This window comes from Cavia porcellus, unplaced genomic scaffold (assembly GCF_034190915.1).
Source record: "Cavia porcellus strain 051 isolate PalLab524CR breed Dunkin Hartley unplaced genomic scaffold, mCavPor4.1 scaffold_19, whole genome shotgun sequence".
NCBI classification, from domain to species: Eukaryota; Metazoa; Chordata; class Mammalia; order Rodentia; family Caviidae; genus Cavia; species Cavia porcellus.
The window spans coordinates 3,985,934-4,005,668 of NW_026947502.1; the positions used below are offsets into that span (position 1 = coordinate 3,985,934).

At 41.9% G+C, this 19,735-nt stretch overlaps 1 protein-coding gene across 4 annotated transcripts in view; it reads right to left on the reverse strand.

The window, feature by feature from the left end:
• Positions 1-1,040: 1,040 nt before the first annotated feature.
• Acsl6 (acyl-CoA synthetase long chain family member 6) overlaps positions 1,041-19,735 on the reverse strand; it is a 55,426-nt gene continuing 36,731 nt past the window's right edge. For all 4 annotated transcript variants that reach the window (XM_063230581.1, XM_063230580.1, XM_063230583.1 and 1 more), the window contains exons 17-21: positions 19,428-19,544; positions 14,320-14,463; positions 13,254-13,355; positions 12,330-12,401; positions 1,041-4,744 (exon numbers count right to left, since the gene is read on the reverse strand). In XM_063230581.1, the coding sequence (XP_063086651.1) occupies positions 4,607-4,744; positions 12,330-12,401; positions 13,254-13,355; positions 14,320-14,463; positions 19,428-19,544 (573 nt within the window). In that variant the 3' untranslated portion in view covers positions 1,041-4,606. The remainder of the gene's footprint in view (positions 4,745-12,329; positions 12,402-13,253; positions 13,356-14,319; positions 14,464-19,427; positions 19,545-19,735) is intronic.

The window sequence follows — 19,735 nt, forward strand, 5'->3', positions numbered from 1 at the left end:
ATGAATCATTGGCTTGGTGTGGTGGTGCACACCTGTAATCCCAGCACTTGGGGGGCTGAAAAAGGAGGATCACTGTGAGTTTGAGGCCAGCCTGGGCTACATAAGTGAGTTCAAGGCCAGCCTGCACTACATAAGTGAGTTCAAGGTCAGCCTGCACTACACAGTGAGATCCTGCCTCAACACACACACACACACACACACACACACACACACACACACACAAAATGAATCAGCAAAATATTTTTTGTAAAGTAGTAGGGAGGCATTCTCAAATGGTGTTTTAGGTCACTACAAAAAGTAAGTGCCCTAGTTAGAGACAAGGCTACAAGGAGAAGGTGTAGGAGAAGAGATACTAGTCTGCATGTGCAGAAGGATGGACTCTGAACTTTATTGTGGAAACTATGAGAATTCATCGAAGGACTATTAAACAGGAAAGGTGTGTGACCAGATTTTCAGTTTACAAAGTGTGCCTGATTGAAATGTGGATGGTGAAATTTGAGGAAGCTGGGGTGGGAACACAAAGACTGTTTAAGCAAACACTGTAATATTCCGGATAAGAGAGGAGGCTGGTGCAAATTAAACAAGTAGCATTGAGAGTAGAAAGGAACTGACTAAGCAAACACACCGCAGGTGGAAAAGGCAGACTCTGCATATCTTAGATCTAGCAGAACCCACCATTTTAGGAAAGTGTACCCAATAATTTGTATATGACCAAAAGACAAGTAAACATTTTAATAGCTATTCCAATGGAATTGAATAGTTATTTGTTCTTTTAAAAGTATAAACATTATTTGACTCAGGACATACTTGATGATAGGGACAGTTTCAGCAGAAGTCTGAGCAAAGAAGTTCCCTTGGCAACATGATAAGACTTTGAAATTTGGGGAAACCTGGAGAAGATGTAGATGACACCAAATGTGCTGGCTGACAATATAGCTTGATCCTCTGGTAGAATGGGCACCATGATTGTTGACCATCAACTGTATTCCCACACAAGAATTAGGTTTATATAAGCATATAAAATAGTGATTATAAGCAACTTTGAGAAATGAAAAATCTTTATTTTATTACAAAAGTTTTCATAAATGCATTTTATATTTGATATGCATGCTATTATAACAAAGCAAATGAAAATATAATTACAGTTGATACTTTATGCATTTTAAAAAGTAATATTTTAATTCCCTCAATTTTCAAAAATTGAAAGTAGAATAAGCAATTCTTCAAAAATATCCATTTTTCCTCCATGCAATCATTACAATGATTTAACAAGGAAAATTAAAACAAGTCAAATGGATGTTTAAATGCCACTGTCACTTCATGTAAATCTTTTTCCACTTGAAGACCAAGTTTAGAAATGTTTGTATTCCAAGTATTTATCTATTGCTTCTTTGTTCCAACAATTAATGTGTTCTCACTGAAGAGCTGGGGTTTGGTCCTCACCTGCATGCTAATGTCATTTTTATTGTAGTTGATTGTAGACTCACAGACAGGAATATATAGCATACTTGCGAGAAAACAAGACTACTAGGATCCTTTTGATTTAAATACTTCCTTTTGATGTAAATACTTCCTTAAAAAATACAAGAAAATATAGCCAACTTATAGTTTACCAATTTTACATATGATCATTTTTTCCTGAGATAAGCAAGTTTGCAAGTGCTCTTTTCATGCAAAAATACATTTTCCCATTCTTTATATTCATGTTGTAGTATTTTGTATTGTAAATAACTATCACATTTGTGCTTTATACAGTTGGAATATAAAGAATAATTCATTTTCTTTATGGCAGAGAAGTAAAAGACCATTGGTTTTTTGATGGGTAATACAATCAAATTAGCTGCTGATTACGAATTGCTAAAACATTACCTGATTGTAAAAATTTCAATGGAAACTCCTGGGTTTTTTCCATCCTCACGGTTTTACCTAAATTTAGAACTAAAGAGTGACTGTGTCTGAGGGAGAGACATGGTATATTTAGTACTGGGCTTCCAAGTTTGAGTTCCTAATATAGGGAGCTATACCTATGTACTACATGGGCCCGAGTCTCCTGGCCTGCCTGGAAGGGAAATCTCAAAACCATAGAGACATCTGTTATAACAAGGAAGATAAATTGATTTATATTTTGTTTTATATATAATAGGATTGGTCTGCAACATGTGAGTTACTAACCTGTTTTCATTAGAAATAAGTAAAAAGGCCAAATATTTAAGAGTATATTTATATTTACAGAGTTGATTTTTTGTTAGACCTCTAAACTTAAACATGCTCCAACACTCAGTGTGACTATAGCTCTTTATGTATCTTTTTTCTATACTGGTTAAAAGGAAACTCAATCCCCTCTCCCAAAATGAAATATATGATTGGGAAATCTGAGGCAAGATAGTTTCATTAATGCGTGTTGTTTCCTTTTTTCTTTACTATGAGATTAAGTGGCGTTAGAAGAATAGATACATGTGCATGCAGTGTGTGTGGAGCGCCCCCCCCCTTCTCGGCACATCTGCGCTGACCCATTTATTGGCCCAAATGTTAGGACTTTCACACAGATCAGGAAATCTAGTAGAAACATAAGATCTCAAAGACTAAAAGACCAAAAGAAATCTTAAATTGCCTGCAATTAATCATAGCTAACTACTATGAGATAGATATAAATAAAGTTAAAATGAGTTTTAAATCATTTGCTTGAGATACATTGTTCAGAATTTTTTTTGGAATCAAAGCCAATTACGAAATTGTAGTCAAGTGGACATACAATGGGAAACAAGTTTTCTCTGAAATGTGGAGACACTTGCCCTTAAAATAGTATAAATATCCAATTTAGGTAATGATTTTCACTTTTAATTGATCAAATATGTATTAAATATTTAAAATTCCAGAGCTATACAGCTGTGGCCTATTTTAAGTATACCTTTAATCAGAAGCACCTTTAAAATTAAAGTGCATAAAATTGGCTCATTTATTAAGTGTCCGATTTGTACGTGTAATCATAGGCCTTCAGAAATATTATACATAAATAATATGTGAAAACCTAACTAGATATATCAAATGAAGCTGTGGTCCACTTTGGACAAGACTGAAATGTAAGCATGTAATTACTGTGCAGATTCATCCAGGCCTGTGTGACTCAGCTTAGACTTCTTCCAGGGAAGTGAGCTCTTGCACTAGAACACTGAGTGTGCATACTTTGATTTAACACATGAATTGCATATGAATTGTTCATGTGCTTGCAGACTTCCATCCCTACAAAAGAAAAACACACCTAGGGACCATGTCTTCTTTAGGTGTACAACTTATAGCTTAGAACTGAACTGCTGACCATGATATCAGGGATTTATTATTTAAATCCCTGTCACCCAGGTGGAGGTCGCATTTAAATACATAATGCAGAAAAGAGGGTCTTATAGTTCATTTAAGAGCATGTGGAGATTCTAAGAATAAAATTATGCCATAAACAGGTAATTCTCTATGATGGATCATTTTCTCTTCAAAGTAAAAAATTATTTTCTTTAGAAACAACAGCTATTCCTCCTCTCATCCTGCCTTGATAGTCATATTGAAAGAAAATAAATTTATTCAGAATTACAGCCATACTGCATTTTCCAGCTCCAACATGGACCCTCTGAGAATAGAAGAGAGAAAGACCTCAACAGGGAATACTAATTGCTACCGATCCTGAGATACAACAATCCATTTTTTTTTTTTTTTTTTTTGTACCAGGGATCAAACTTGGGACCTCGTGATTGCCAGGCAGGCACTTATGCCACTGAGCTAAATTCCTAGCCCTACCCACCCTGACAAATAGCTCTGAGTGTTGTCTTTTAAGTCTTCCCTAAAGGTCAATTCGTTATAGAACCAAGAGACATCTTTTAGAATTCATTATGGTAAGAAGTCCTGGAATATATGCATACTAACCTCAAAAAGTTTTACATTACATTTGTGTAGGTAGTTCCTGAATGTTTTAATGAGATTAATAAATTAAAAAAATGTATTGAAAGATCTCTGTAAGTTGTTATATAAATATAACATTTGTTTAAGACTATCTGAATTTGCATTTTTCATGAATAAAAGTAAAAATGAGAACTTTTCACATCAATAAAGGATTGTCATTTTTAAAATCATGTAGAGTTATTGTTTTATTTTAGCATGATTTTGTATACCTCATTTTAATTTTTAAATGATTTGTGAATTACAGTTATCGAATGAGGTAGCCCACATTGCCTAGATATTTGCTATATCTGGTTATTAGTCTACAAATAATTAAGTACAATATGTCAGTTGTTTTTCCTTTATATTTAATAAGAGTTTCATGAATATTGAGAATATATTACTTTTAGTGGTACACAGTTCTTAATAAACTGTCTTGATTTTTACATTGCCATTTGTGATGTTTTTTAGCAGCTTTCTACAGTATCATTTTAATAAAAATAAAATGTACTCAGTGATGATAGAGAAAATATTGTTAAAGACCTCTTGGGAAAGGAAAAGGCTCAGTCATAAAATCAGGTGCTTATTCATTTTCAGCTGAGTTGCTTTGACTCGTTACTTTCAAGAATAACTATAATATTGCTGCGTAGTCCATTATGCTGAGAACAACTTCCCTTGCACGTCACATGGAGACTGAGTAAAGCTCTTCTATTTGTTTTTTGAAGTACTCTCTCAGCTCAGGTCTCTTAGCCTTTAGTGTTGGTGTCAGCAAGCCATTTTGAACTGAGAACATGTCACAATGGATGTGAATGGCTTTAACCTAAAAACCAAATGCAAAATACATCTTTAACAGGAATACAACACAGAATTAATAGCATACATGGACAAAGTAAACAGGTGTATAAAGATAGGTCGATACACAAACACTATGCTAAGTCAACCTTCTATCGGTAACATTTCAGCCCCTTTGATGAGCCTGGAAGCCAGCTGTTTCCCCTCCCACTCACCCATTCACCCAGTCCAAAGGGATGAATCGGTTGCTTACCCTGTGCTAGGCACCGGAGTACATAGAGGAATCAGAAACACTCCTGCCCTCAGGAAGGGCACATTTGCATCTAGCAGAGCAAGCAGAGACACGCTAGACAATTATTAGTACAGCATGCACAGGCTCTAGCTCGGAATGGTAAAGGAGGGAGAGGAGCAATCAGGGAAGGCTTCTCTAACAAGGTAATTGTTTTTAAAAGATGAGTAATAAGGTAGCCAGCCTGCATAACGGGAGAGTAGGTAAGAAGGGCACTACAGCCAGAGGCAACCTCAAGAACAAACCCAGGGAGTGGGAGACGGTACTGTGTGAGGAGGGAAATCCAAGTGGTTTCTCATTATTACAAAAGATAGGAGGTAAAGCATGTGAGGGATGGAGCTGAGGTGGTAGAGGAGCTAGTTCATGGAAGAACTCACACTTTCTCTGGAAGACAACAGGAAGACAGTGAAGGTTTTATTACAGAGCAACGACCTAGCTGGATGCACATTTTAAAAAGATTTCTTCCAGGGAAACGAGAAGATGATTTTTGAGAAAGATAAGACTGGAAGCAGGGCAACCAATCAAAAGGATCTGGGCAGCTTGAGGGAGAGAAGAGGTCCTGCATATATGGTAGGATGGAGACAAAGACAAACAGTTCGAATGATTCAAAAGTAAACTGACAAGATGTAGTTAAGAGGGAGACAGACTTGAAGATTCCCAGGTCTCTGGTTTGGATGGGCGGCTGGACACTGGTGTCATCCGTAGGAGGAAAAGAAAGTCTGGGGGGACATGAGTTGAAGCTAAAAGAAAAAAGTTCTGCCATGCAGTCTTATCAAATTTATCAGAGAGGAGTTGTACTTAGTTTCTATTACCTGCTTCCCTGGGGCAGAACTCAGGCCTCCTCATTCAAAGTCTCTCCGCAAGGTGAAACAGAGACAGAAAGGATCGAGGGACTAATCTAGGAGCCCTGGAAGGTCCTCCCATGCGGAGCCTAGCAGGGAAACTTGCTTTACAGTCAGCCTCTAAGAGTCTTCCAGTCTAGGCTTGGGCTGAATCCTGAAGTGGCTCCATCACCAAGCGATTGTAGCCTGACAACTGGACCAGTTCAGGGATTCTGTTGTGATAATACATCATTAAATAATGAACAGTTATGAATTTCTAAAATATACTTAAAAAGTAACCAAATACTTGTTTTTTTTTTGTTTTGTTTTTTGTCTTTTTCCTTTTTATTGGTACCGGGGATCGAACTCACAACTGCCTGCTTGCAAGGCAGGCACTTATGCCGTTGAGCTAAATCCCCAGCCCCTAAAAAAGTAACCAAATACTTGTTAAATAGTCACTTGCTGGTTGTCTTGTGGTATTGATCTTTATTGAGTCACTGTTATATACTCAGGTATTATGTCAGCCACTAGGTAATACAGGAAGAGACCTAGCTGCTAATCACATGGAGCTTACAGTATCATGAGAGATGCTGCAGAATAATAATATAGTTGTTCTGGGGATAAGCACCAAGACACCACAGCTCCCCTGATATTCATTCCTCACCTCCTCCATGCTAAGAGAACTTAGAATTTGGGGCCAATTCAGTGTAATGTCAATCATCAAGGTTCCCTGATTTCTCAGGCCTCATGCAACTAAAAGAAAACCACGCCATTGGTATTTGGCCTGTAAGAAAGGAAATATTTTGCTTACCTAATAGAAGATTCAGACATGGCTAACTCCATCCACTTTCATGTCTCCCTTCCTTGAGTATGAACAGTACCCAAAGCTGTGGGAGCCTCGTGGCCTTGTGATTATGAGGCTATAAGCCAACATACTAAGAATGGATGGAAGACGGACAGGAAGCACTGAGCTCTTTGAGTCTCTGAACCTACTCGGCACCACCTATCTTTCAATATCTTATGCAAAGCAGGGGCAAACCCCAGTCCAGTCTGTTTAAGCAGATTTTTCTGTTAAAGCTGACTACACCTCTGATACACTACGTAACTCAGGCTTGGGCAAGAGTCACTGAAAAGGGATGCCCGAGTCGAACTCTGAAGGACAAACAGACTTTAGCCAGATAAAGAAAGCAAGAAGGAGGGGAGGGGCTGGTAGTGGCCTCAGGAGAGGAGGATACGCAGGAGCAGGCAGCAAGCACAAGACCTATCAGGAGAACACGTGTACAGCTGAAGGTACAATCAGTGAGAGGCTCGTGCAGGGGACCTGCAAGTTCAAGCCCCTGCGATAACCCTGTCCTGAAAAGAAAAACAAAAAAGCACTGGGCATTTAGCTCAGTGTGAAGGCCCTGGATTTAATCCCTAGTGTGGGGAGTGGAGGGGGAGAAGCGAGAAAACAACAGAGACAGACAGGCAGACACACAGACAGACAGACAGATGGGAGGCAGCAAGAAAGGAGAAAAAAGGGAAAGAAAGAAGAAGAGAGAAAGAAAGGAAGGAGGGACAGAGAAAAGGAGAAAGAGATGGGCTGAAGTGATTGGCCAAATAGTATAGGAGTAACACCTTGCTAGGAATTTTAGACATGATCCTTTACACAATTTTTATGCACTAAGAACTGAGCTTGAATGGCTGTTTGGAAAGGTTACTTTATTAAAAGCTTGAAACCTTTCTGAAGCTCCCAAAGGGACTTCAGTCATTGAATATGTCATGCTGGGGGCAGAGCCACAGCCTAGGCTGCTGCAGGGGAGGAGTGTCTTGAACAGCAGAAAAGGATCAGACTATGTGTTCCACAAGCCAGATAATGAGTGAGACGTCACTGTGTCAGATGCCACTGTCCTTGGAAAACTGATCAAACAAGTTCCTGTGTCAATGATTATCTTCACAATCCTGGATGCTAACATCCCGACAGTAGCAGGTGGGTATTTAAAGATGACAAAAGTTCCTTGCTCCAAAAGATCTGTTACATTCTCTTATTCTGCAGGTCAAATATCCAATGTACCAAGAAATCTCTAACACAGCTATGCTTCCAACTTTTAGAACATTTTTAAGAAAACTTGCAACGTATTCTGGCATTTTAATTCACATTTGTAATTAAAGAATGCAAAAGCTTTCAAATAGCATCAGTGAATCAGATTCCTCTTTGTCTCTAAGAAATCTTTTCAAATGAAGGATTCACTTTTGACTTAGAGTAGCTTATTTCTATCAGAAGAACAATATTTTAAGGGATTCTAGTGTGTGTGCTTTATGCTAAAACTGGAGCTACCAGTATGGGTAGCCGTCTCAACTTCATTCAAAGGATCTCCACCCAGATACCCACTTTAAAGAGCTGGTTATTTGAGGCTCTGGGCTTAAAAAAGGGGTATTGTGAAGTATTTCAAAACTAATTAAAGTTCTTGCAAGAAGTATGTTAGTTGAAAACTCACTGTGCTTGCTAGTCAAAGGAGGATTTGGGCATGAATAGGGCTGGACCCCGTGGGATATGCTCCTTCTCTAATCTGTGATCATCAACTGTAAACCACCCTAGGACACCCAAAATTCATGGAAGCAGGTCCCAAGGGAGAAGCCTAGCACACTGAGGAAGTCACTATTAGAGATGGGACCTGTGACATAAACAGGGAGGGGCGTGGGGTTCATGGTGGTGGGAGGAGAGGGATGAAGCAGGGGTGCCGAGGGGGGGTTAGGTGGTTAGGGAGGAGAGAGGAGAGGCTCCGCTCAAGCCCCAGGGCAAGCAGAGGAGTACCCCTCAGCATCTATACCAGATGCCATCTAAGTTTGATTTTCAAAAGTTTAGAAATCATCATTTGTTGACAAAATCCATCAGTTTAAAAAAAAACCTTAACACAAACTAAGTCACACTGAACGCTAGCTTTGGTGATTTAATGCAGCAATAACTCATACTGGGTCAAAATGAAATACCGAAAAATTGATGGTGCTAATATCATTAACTTAAAACATTAGTTCTCTTCTGATAGGAAAGTGCCATGTAAAGACTTCTGGTAAATGCAACCCATCCATCCATCTTCTTTTTCTTCTGAAACTACTAACATGATTTTATAAATAAGACGCAAATGCCAAGATGTAATTTCCACAGTGGCTCTGCAGCCCGGGTTTCAGCTTGTCAGTATGCCTAACGGCACATGGAGAACACTGTGTAACCAGGCAGTGACAACCAGAAGCTCCAAAAAACACAATACAGGGAAGGTGGATTTCATAGGGGAGCTCCGTAATGCCAGTTAGATAGTAACAGAAAATTTGATCTTAGGAAGAAAGAACATGCGACAGGTAGGTTTCTGAGCATCTTCCAAACCAGCTACCTGCTGCAAATCTAGTTTAAAGGAGACCCCTGTAGCTCCACGTGGCTTTCTACAAAATCATTCTGCGTGGGAAAAGACTTTATCTTCAACAGCAGCCTTGCAGGAGGCCACACAAGCGAGCGGCCCAGGCGCAGCTCCCTCAGAGGTTTGGTCCCTCAGAGCACAGGTCAGAGCAGCACTGCTACTGTCCCTGCTCTTGCCTGGCCTGCAGCGGTAGACCCCTTTAAACTCCATATGGAATACTGATATCTTGCCTAAATGGACAAAAAGTCTAGTCAGTGCACAGAAAAAATGAGTTGCACTAGTTGCTTGATATTGACCTTAACTGTGGGCCCCACCCCTTAGTTTTTCAGAAATGAATCAACAATGAAAGACATTTTCCTTTCTTAAAATGGTTACATATTTTCTCATAAAACCAAACTGTGAGTCTGTTTTAAAAAGGGGGGGATAATGAGAATCCTCATTCTTCGTTTACCCCATTACATCATGAAATTGGCTTTCCAGATTTTAGTGAGTAAAGCTTTTGCGAAGAAGGAAAGAAATGTAAGCTTCTTTTCTTGAAATTATACTCTTATTGTTGCAAAGAGATTGTACAGGTCTTTAAATTTTTTTCCGAGGTACTGTAACAATACAGCTCAGGGATAAAGTGCCTCAGAGTGTTCATTTATGTCATTTTTCATATTTAGAAGAAGCAAGTTTCTCCAAGGTACTACTCACTGAGACACTTAAACACAAACTGCACTTAGAAAATAAACAGTAAATGATTTAGGACAGAAGAGATAAAGTAAAACAACTTTAAATGATTATGGAAATGATCACTTCTGATTCAAAGGCAAACTGGTCAGGTATATATTCATTTCCATGGGAGGAAATATAATAAAATATTTGTACTGAGGGTTTTATTAGTTAGAATTTGAAAAATCTGTCAAGTTTCAAAGTTCATTTTGTATTGCCTATGAAAATTAATAAGGCATCTAAAGATCAAAAATTATCAAATCATAGTTAAGTATGTTCAAATACTTCCCAGTCACCTACCTATATCAATTAATTCATTAATTCTTTTTTTTTTTTTCGTCTTTTTGAGACAGGGTCTCACTATGCAGTTCAGGCTGGCCTTGAGCTCACTTTGTAGCCCAGGCTGGTCTCGAACTCACAATGATCCTCCTGCCTCAGCCTCCCAAGTGCTGGGATCACAGGCATGAGCCACCACACCTGGCTCAATTCATTAATTCTTAATTCATTAAAATATATCTTACTAAGACCTCTACAAATTAACAATGGATGGTCTAATTCTAGGAGTTGCATGCTTCTGGTGACTGTCCTTTGGTACATTTTTTAGTTTATCAATTTTATAGTACATCTTTTTTTTCTAATTCAAAACTTAATGAAATCAAATCAACCCACCACAGAAAGTCTGGGATTCTAAGACTTTTAATAATGACTCAAATACTGGACTCTGTGTATGTGTTTTGAGGTCAGCCTTAACTGGTCATTTCACTGAGGAAGGACAAGGGCAAGCCCATCTCAGGTTTTGGATTCAGGGAAGCAGTTTCTGTGACGGTGGGGCTCGCAGCTGTGGGCATACCCTCCCTACTCAGGCGTGAGGGCTGGCTCCAGTGAGGAGGGTGCCTCGGAACAACAGAGGGGAATGCAGACCCAGGAAATAAAGAGGTGGCACCTGGGGCGATAAAACTAAAGGCCTCTGTCGTGCTAGGACTCCCCAACATTTGAGGTTATGGTGAGAGCAGATGAATAGAGCACAGACTCTGATGAGAGCATGTGGAAACTCAAGAATACATTCCCTCTCAGTAAAGCTGGAACAAAACTAATGGTTAATACTACAAACCTACTCAAAGGTTTCCGTTAATCTGAAGAGGAATCTGGACTGGATGACACCTCAGGTCACACCACCTCTTACCAGCAGAGGGTGCAGAGGCTTTAGGAATGCGCTGGACTCTAGCCTGCCCTTCAGCGGGCCACAGAGTCCCTGACCAGCCCTCTGGGACCACTCAGCCGTTGCCCTAGACCACATGCCATGTCTGACCCAGTCCCATGACTCCCCATGAAATTTCTTCTAGGAAATTTGTACATCTGAGTGACTATTATGCCCAAATTGACCTTTCCTTCCCAAAGACACATGTAACTTGTCTGAATGCCTTAGATTTCAGAACGTTTTAAAGACTTATTTACCCAGATTGTCACTGTTCTAAAGCATACTTTCAGATGACAGTTAAGCAGTATTTCTCAAACCAGGTTCAGGTAAATATCTATTGCCAAAGAAAAACAATATGCTTAGATCCTGAAACTTTCCATTTCCTCGGTTGGAAGTAAAGAAATTAAAACTGCAACTTGGGTAAACAGTCTTAAATTGCAAATTTTAAAAAGCACAAGAATTTCACGCTTGAAACCAGTTTTTAAATATTCTTAGATCATCATCAAATGAACTCAGAAAGGTTTTACATTTTCACGGACCTTGTAGACTCCCTCATACAAAATTTTATGAAAAATGAATCTTAAGAAGTGTTCATTTTATGAAAAACAAATGCTTTAAAGACAAAAAATTTTAAATTGGCACGTTACTATTTTTCTGCTTGGGGATTGTTTTCTCTGACTTCTTGCATAAAGAGGGAGTGTGTATCTAAGTAGGACCAAGCACGCTTACACATCTGGTTGCAGTTAAGAGCCCCAACCTCGTAAAGACGAGCTGTGTTGGAGGACGGCTTGCCCTCTCCCTTGCTTTGCTCCATCTCTCACAGAACGCCACCGGCCTGAAGGCGGAGTCCAACCTTTCTGATATCCTAGGAAGCAAGCCTGCCCCAAACAGCCCCCATAAAACTGAAAGTCAGACAGGACTCTGGTCTTCAGTGTTGTAGGCATCTTGGGAGACAGACCAGATCTACGTGTCCTCATGGTGACAAGGAGGCTAACACTTCAGCCTTGTGAACTTCTGTGATGATAAGGGCAACAAACCACTCACTCTTCCAGACCTATTTTAATTCAGAAGGCGGCTCTGGCAGTCAGTCTGAAACAGGCCTTCGGGGTCCACGGTACCACGGAGGGTAAGGAATCTAGGTCAGTGTCACCATGTCATCCTAACTAAAGAGCTGTAATGGGCACAAGGAAGACAGCAGTTACCTGCTCAAAAGAATGAAGTCCGCTTTCTTTTCCTAACCTCACCAAATCTTCTAAAATGGCTTTCTTCAAGTCCTGAATGGAACCAGAGAAGCAAAATTAGAGAAGCAAAATTAGCAAGAACACATTTCAAAGTGGAGGTAGTAGAAAACCATTTTGAATAAAGTGCAAATCAATGGTAATTGTGCAGAAGTGGGATCCCGCATACCCTAGCATAGTGGGACTGGGGGTTCCTGGTGACCACATTCGCCACCTTTTCGGACAGAGGAGGGCTCCTCTGGGTCAGAGTAGCAGCCTTGAGCAGGTTGACAGACCCTCGCCAGTAGCCTGGTGAGTTCAGCCCCTCCCAGAGGAACCCAGCATCCTGTGGGAGAGGCGGGGTCCACAGCCCCTGAGACTGGCAGGCTGCTGCTGGGTCAGAGGGCAGCCTGCTCCTCCAGCACAGGTCCCGGGAAGTTGCAGGAGGATGAGCATGGCCACGGCTCTGAGCAGGAGGAGCTATCACTGTTTCAGCTCCCCTCCTATCTCTGGGAAGTCAGTACACTGCAGACACAGTCTGCCTCCCATTGGGGAAAGCCGGAGCAGGAAGTCAGGAAGCCCGGGCTCACAGCTACACCTCTATGACTGTGGGCAGCTCCTTCCCCTGGACCATCCTCCTCCAGCTGTAAGGCAACAGGGCTGGGTAAAGTCTCCATGAAGCCTTTTGGCTCCAAAATTCAAGTTTGTCAAATTGCTAAGAAGAATTATGAATTTCTTCAACAATAACTAAAAGACATTTCTGGCTTAGGATTTCCATTGTGTATAAAGTACCATCAAAAATTCCCTACGTGTTCAAGTTTCACTGCTCTGACAGCTTTTCTGCCCCTTTGTTATGCGGTATCACAGCATGTTTAACAACCTCTTAGCAAACAGTCCCAAAATACTGACCTTATTTGCACAGAGCTCTGCATAAGTTCCTTCAATTCCTCTCTTCTGGGCCCAGGAGGGCATGACTTCAGGGTCAGGCACTACGATGCCCACCAAATAGGCCTGCAGTAACACCAAAGGCAAACAGTCATGACAGAAGCTTGAAAAGTGGTTGCTTGTGGTCTAGCGTTGAAAATAATCCCTTGGTATGCTTAGATTCCAGGCTCTTCTAAAAATAAGTGTATGCTTATAAAACATTTGTTCATAATATCATGAAACATTTCCACCAACGTTTCATACTTTCTTGACTATTCATTTTCTGATACATCTTTTGGAGACCACATCTAAGGACATCTCAAGCATCAGTAAAATTAGATTGATATGTTCCTTTAACTCTTATGCCAATCTTAAATCTGCATATCTTTAGGATGCTAATCAAATAATACAAATTCTATCAACCGAACATGGTTCCCGGGATTTCTACACCATTTTGAAACTGTCACATCAATAAATCATCATTCATGAAGAACTTTTTGAATTAAAGCACTTTTTTCAAAAATAATTTCATATTTAATTATATAAATGCAATGGTAGCATGGAGTTTATCTGATGTCTTTGATGTAGAATATATTTGTGATCTTTCTGACTTCAATTTGAGAGCAAACTATGTTTACATCTCATGCATCTAACCCTAATAAGCTGTATCATCATCACAATATCAATTATAATACTACATCAATTTATCTATATAGTTTATTTCCACATTTAAAAAAAAGGTAGAAATTCTGAATTGTGCTTTAGCATCTTATTTTGGCATTTTGAAAGTAAATGGAGCATAATTTAAAGATGAGAACAATTCTCATTACTATTTTAAGCAACTTATTTCCTCTAACTGCAATTTACCAAAATACCTATAATTAAGACTTCTCCTTAGAAAACAAAACAAAATGAAACAAAGAAGACTTCTCCCATAGAAAGGAATTTTCTCTCCCAATTTAAAATGCTCAGCCAAATCCCAGTGACCAGTTGGAGATGAGTGTTCAAATCTGGCCTCCCCAGGAGGGCAAGTGTGTGCAGGAAGACTCACCTTTAAGCTGTCCCCATGGACATAGATTTGTGCCACAGGCTCACTCCGGATGTAGATGTTCTCAATCTTTTCAGGTGCAACATATTCTCCCTGAGCAAGTTTAAATATGTGCTTTTTGCGATCAATGATTTTAAGAGTTCCTTCCTGTGGAGTTATACAAACAACTTCCTAAGAAAATGGCACTCCCAAGCCCGAACCCCTCAGTTCTCAGGGAGCAGTCTCTAGGCCCTGCTCTTGTCCACCCCAAGACACAGCAGCTGTTCCTCTGTCTGCTGTCTGTGCTCATGGAGAAAGCTGCCAAGCACTGTGAGGCGGTGACATCCAAGCTCTGCTGGGCCCTGACCTCTCCTCTCAGCAGTCAGTACTCCATGCAGCTCCCCACCAGCTCTTCCACCCTAGCTCCTGGCAACAGATGTCAAGGTGTCCCTTCCCCTGGGCCCTCACTCTGGATAGCCAGCATTTGCATGCTTCTCCCCTTAAGTCTCATTTGGGTCTCCTGCCCCTGCCCCTGGCCCCCCACCATGAGAAAGCAGCCTCTCTCTCTCTGGCATATGGCACGGAACCAGCAAGGCCCCCAGAGACACGTGACAACCAGAGGAGCCCTGGCCCTTCCGAGATCTCTGTGGGATCTCTAAGCAGGCAGGTGAACATCCCCTCAGCCAGCGAGGACCCCTGCTCACCTGGAAACCTTTCAAGCTCTGAGGTGATTAGATGGGGCCTGTGCCTTTGGCTCAAACCTTGAATGTTGTATTTCTTACCTCCACTGATCATGTACTATGTGGGAATCACCAGTTACCTCTGCCCCCACATCTGTTAAGTTCTCTGTCTCCAGATCCTTGCTCCCGCACCCAGCATGTTCCCCCAAACCAGGCTGCTATTCCTCAGGCAATGTACTCTACATAACATTCACCATGCCCTCCAGCCCACGATGCCCTTGGGCGTACAGACATGGACGCCCCCTTACTGCTGCCTCCTGGTCAGCGGGCTCAGTCATCACTCATGGACCCCTCTCTCGTCCACCTCCTTCCCCAGCCAAACCACATCCTGACCAGACTTCTGCCCACACCCTGTCCCCTCCCAGTGTTCCCCCAGCCTCTGCAATCCCTCCAGAAGGGAACAATACGCAGGTCCTGCTTTGCTCAAAACCCAGGGCTGACTCAGGCTCCTTCCTGGTGCTCATTGCCTTGTTCTCACTGCACCCCACGAGCGAGGTGTCGTCACCTCAAAGATGAGGAAAATGAGGTTGGAGGAGCTGGCTAACTCCTCCAAGGCCTCACAGCAAGGAAGCAGGGAAATGAGGACTTGAAAGTCCAGGTCTTTCTGGATTAAAAGGCTGTGCTTTTTCACCAATGTATCTTGTATGGACAAGAAGGGGTCCATGGGTGTCCACTGAGCCCACTGACCAGAGGAAGCAGCTGAATTAGATAGAAATAATAGAGGGAGTCAGACTGGGCTGGGCCTTCACAGGAGTCAGTGCAGAAGGCCAGGTACCTTGCAACTGTGGGGAGACAGACACCTCAGCTGCGGGCCAGTCTTAAGCAAAAGATCAAACAAATGCACCCACATCCTAAGGACTGGTATGCTAACCCGTCTCTATCACCCTGAAGGGGCCAGGAGTCACCATCCCAGTCCCCTCCAGGAATAACAGGAGTCACTGCTCCCGAAGCATGCCTGCCTGTTACATGACTCACTTTCCCATTTGTCCCTGATTTAATTAATTTTACCTGAACAATTAATCTTATTTTTTTGGTAGCGGAGATAGAACTCACGATCCCATGCTTGCCAGGCAGGCACTTATGCTGTTGGCCCCAGCTGAGCAATTAATTTTATTGGTTGACCATAGTTCTGTCCCACCTCATGCCCACTTTGTGAGTTCCTATGTTTTCCCCACCTTAGACCTGCCTTACTTTGTGGGTTTGCTCTATAAAAGTCCCTGGAGAAGACAGAGACTTTGGCAACCCACTCGAGATCCCTTCTGTCTCTCCCAGACAGAAGTTTTCTTTCTCTCAATAAATATATTCTGCTCTTGACCTCTGTTGTTCCTAAAATTCATTCTTCATCTTTAGAGAACACAACTCATATCAGACATCAAGTAGGTTGGGGGGTTTCTTTTATATATTATAAAATAATAGTAATTTTTAAAACCACAAATGTCTTTATTGATGATTTCTACCTGAATTGCACGAATGAATTATTCAAATGTGTGTGTGTGTGAGTGTGTGTGTGTGTGTGTTACTGGAGACTAAACATCAGGCCTTTGCATTGAGCTGTATTTCCAGTCCTCCTTTATTTTTTATTTCTTATTTTGAGCTCCTTATTTTAGGGTTTTACTAAGTCACTGAACCATGCAAGTGAGGTTTTCGTGCCTCAGCCTTTCAGAGAGCTGAGATTACAGATGTAATACTACTTTTTCGGAGGGGGGAGCCCACTCATTCAGTGAGTTGACACCAAAACCATAACAGAGTAGTATATAAAAGGAAAAGCATAGTTTCAATCTCATTTGTGAGTATACATGGAAAAACTGAATGCAATTTTTAGGAAAATAATACAAAAAAGGTAGAACTCAGGCCAGGAATGCGTGCTTTACCTTACGTAAGGAATTTAGAAAGTGTGAAGTAGTATTTATTTCAATAGTTACAATGATTTTAACTGAAATCTAATGTTTAAAAATACTAACTTCAAAAGCTCACCTCACAGGCCTTCTCCCTGGTCCTAGGCTTGTGTTCCTGCCAACATCACGGCCTCCACCTGAGTGACTTCCCGTTTCACACCACCCCCTCGTGATGGGCAGTTTATCCAAGCTCAGGCCATCAGCAGCTACACCTCCAGCTCTTTTTTCTTCATGCTGCCCTAGGGATTGGGCTCTGGGCTTTTTTTAAGGGTGGAATTTAACCTTTATTTGTAGGATATTGCCAAATGTGAAATTCCATACTGAAATAAGAAATCCTTTCAGAGAACAAGCTTCATGCAGTACGTACAGTTTGTAACTGTTCAAATATAGTTTCATTGTAAAAAGTGCTACAATAACCAACTGCATTTATAAAATACTTCTTAGTAGAGAAACAGTAACGTGAACTTATACCAAACATAGAACAAAACAAAAACCTGATGCATCCCTAGCCCTTTTGTATTCTTTGTTTTGAGACAGAGTCTTGCCAAGTTGCCCAGACTGGGCTTGAATTTGATGTTCCTTGCCCTTTTTAAAATTTTCTTTTGAGAGAAGGTCTAAGTTGCCCAGGCTGGCCTCAAACTTGAGATCCTCCTGCCTCAGTCTCCTTAAGTAACTCCTATTGTGCCTGGCAGATCTAGAGTTTTGTGAGCTTTTATAATTGAAGGCCTTTTATGAGAAAAAATAATATAAAATGAAATGGAAGCCCTGAAAACGGGCTGATGCAAATGAGGGTGCCTGGAGGATAAGCGTCCTTACTGATAGGACAATCTGCCTTTTGTAAGTCTTTAGGACCCTTTGGCAGTTCCTAGCCCAGGTTGATCACGAGAAGCAGGAGCCACCCTTATCTGGGGAGAGGCAGAGGCAGACGGGCACCTACTGGACCCAAATATCAGGATGAGTCATGCTCTAAGGAAAAGAGAGAGTGGGAAAGATGATCAGGCCAGGTACTAGCGCATGCTAAGTGGAGATACTAGGAGTATGAGGTGAACAGTTCTGACTGTGCGTCTACTGTGTAGAGAAAGGAGGCTGGAGAAATCAGAGGGCTCGAAGTGTGTCTTCCCTGAGCAGAATCATTAGCTCAGGTGCATATCCTTGTCTGCCACAGCCATGAAGATTCTCAAGGAAGAACACAGATCCAAGCAGGACCAAACTGGCCTGCCAGCTCATAGGGCCCTATTATGGGGGCTCAACATCATCTTGTCCCTGATAAACCTAATAAATGCCTCTAAATGTCCAAACGGAACCGGAGCAACTTCCCTGAGACACAGGAGAGACTCCTTGGTTGGGCTGCACCAGCCAAAAGCTCATTTTCTGACCAAAGCATTCATCTGAGTATCTCTTATATATCTGCACTAAGTGCTTTACAGGTATAAGCTTATTTGTTTCTCCTAAAAATAACTGCAGAGGTAAAAGTGCTGTTTTAAAAGTGAGAGAATGAGGCTGACTGATTTGAGCCAAAATTGGGGGCCATAGCCAAATGCTATGACAGTTTGTTCTATTATCCCACAAGTGCATCAGTGTGAAGGCCAGGAGAGGACCGGCTTTGTTCAGCATTGTGAGCGAAATTTCTGGCATAACAAATGGGCCGAGCCACCCTTCCACCCAGTTCCAAGCCTTCCCCCTGCTCAAGGCCATCTCTTGGCTGGCGCCAGCATGCATGCCCTTCCCCCGTCTCCCAGAGACAGACTCCTCCTTCCACTTCACTGTTAGACTCTACATAGCACCACAGCTCTTTCTGGAAACCATTAAGAAAAGGGGGTTGATTTCAATGCCCCAAGCTATGACAGTTAATCTTGTCAACTTGACTGGACTGAGAAATGCCTAGGAAGCTCATTAGTAAAGGATCTTCTGATGTTTTCAGAGATGCTTGGGATGTGGGAGAGACCCACCCTAAGTGGGAGAAGTACCAGCAATGAGCTGAGTTTCTGGATGGAACAGAAAACAAGAGGAGGAGGAACCTGCCAGCACAGGCTCATGAGGTGAACAGCTTCCCTCTACCACACCCTCCGCCTGGAGGGTCTGGCTCCTCCACAAGTCCAGAAACAGCAGGGCCAACTGACCATGGACTGAAGCCTCTGAGACTGGGAGCCAAAATAATCCCTTCTCTTGGAAGTTAAAGTTTTCAGGTATTCAGCCACAGCAACAGAACAGCAACACTCGGTTTCTCATCACCTTCATCAGGAGAGAGAGGAGGCTGCTCTAGGGGCCAGGTAAGCATGGACCTCCTGATGAGTCCCAGCGAGGCTCTTGAACAAGTAAGTGCCAGGTAAGATATGGAGAAGACTCCTGCCTCAGTTAACTGGATCACATATGCTCCCACTGCCAAAATATTTGGAGTTCCACGATTCCAAAGTATTTCTTTCTTTTTTTTTTTTTTTGTACTAGGAATCAAAATCGCGACCTTGTGCTTGCCAGACATGATCCCTAACATACATACCGGCAGCCACTTCCCGACGTCTCCTGTGTGAAGCCAGCCGTCACTGTCCAGGGCCTCGTTTGTCCTCTCCTGGTCTTTTAAGTAGCCTCTGAACACATTCGGTCCTTTCACACATACCTGTGAGAACGAAAAGCACAGCTTCAGTCACAGTGTAAAGAATGCAGTGAAGGGAGCTGCCGCCCAGGGGCGCTGCCCATCAGGAAGGCCGCCATGCAGATGACCTTCCAAGTGTCTCCTGCCTTCTCCCAAACAGTACCCTCCCTGCCCCAGCCCAGCTTCTTCCCATGCCATCTCTTCCTCCTCAGGAG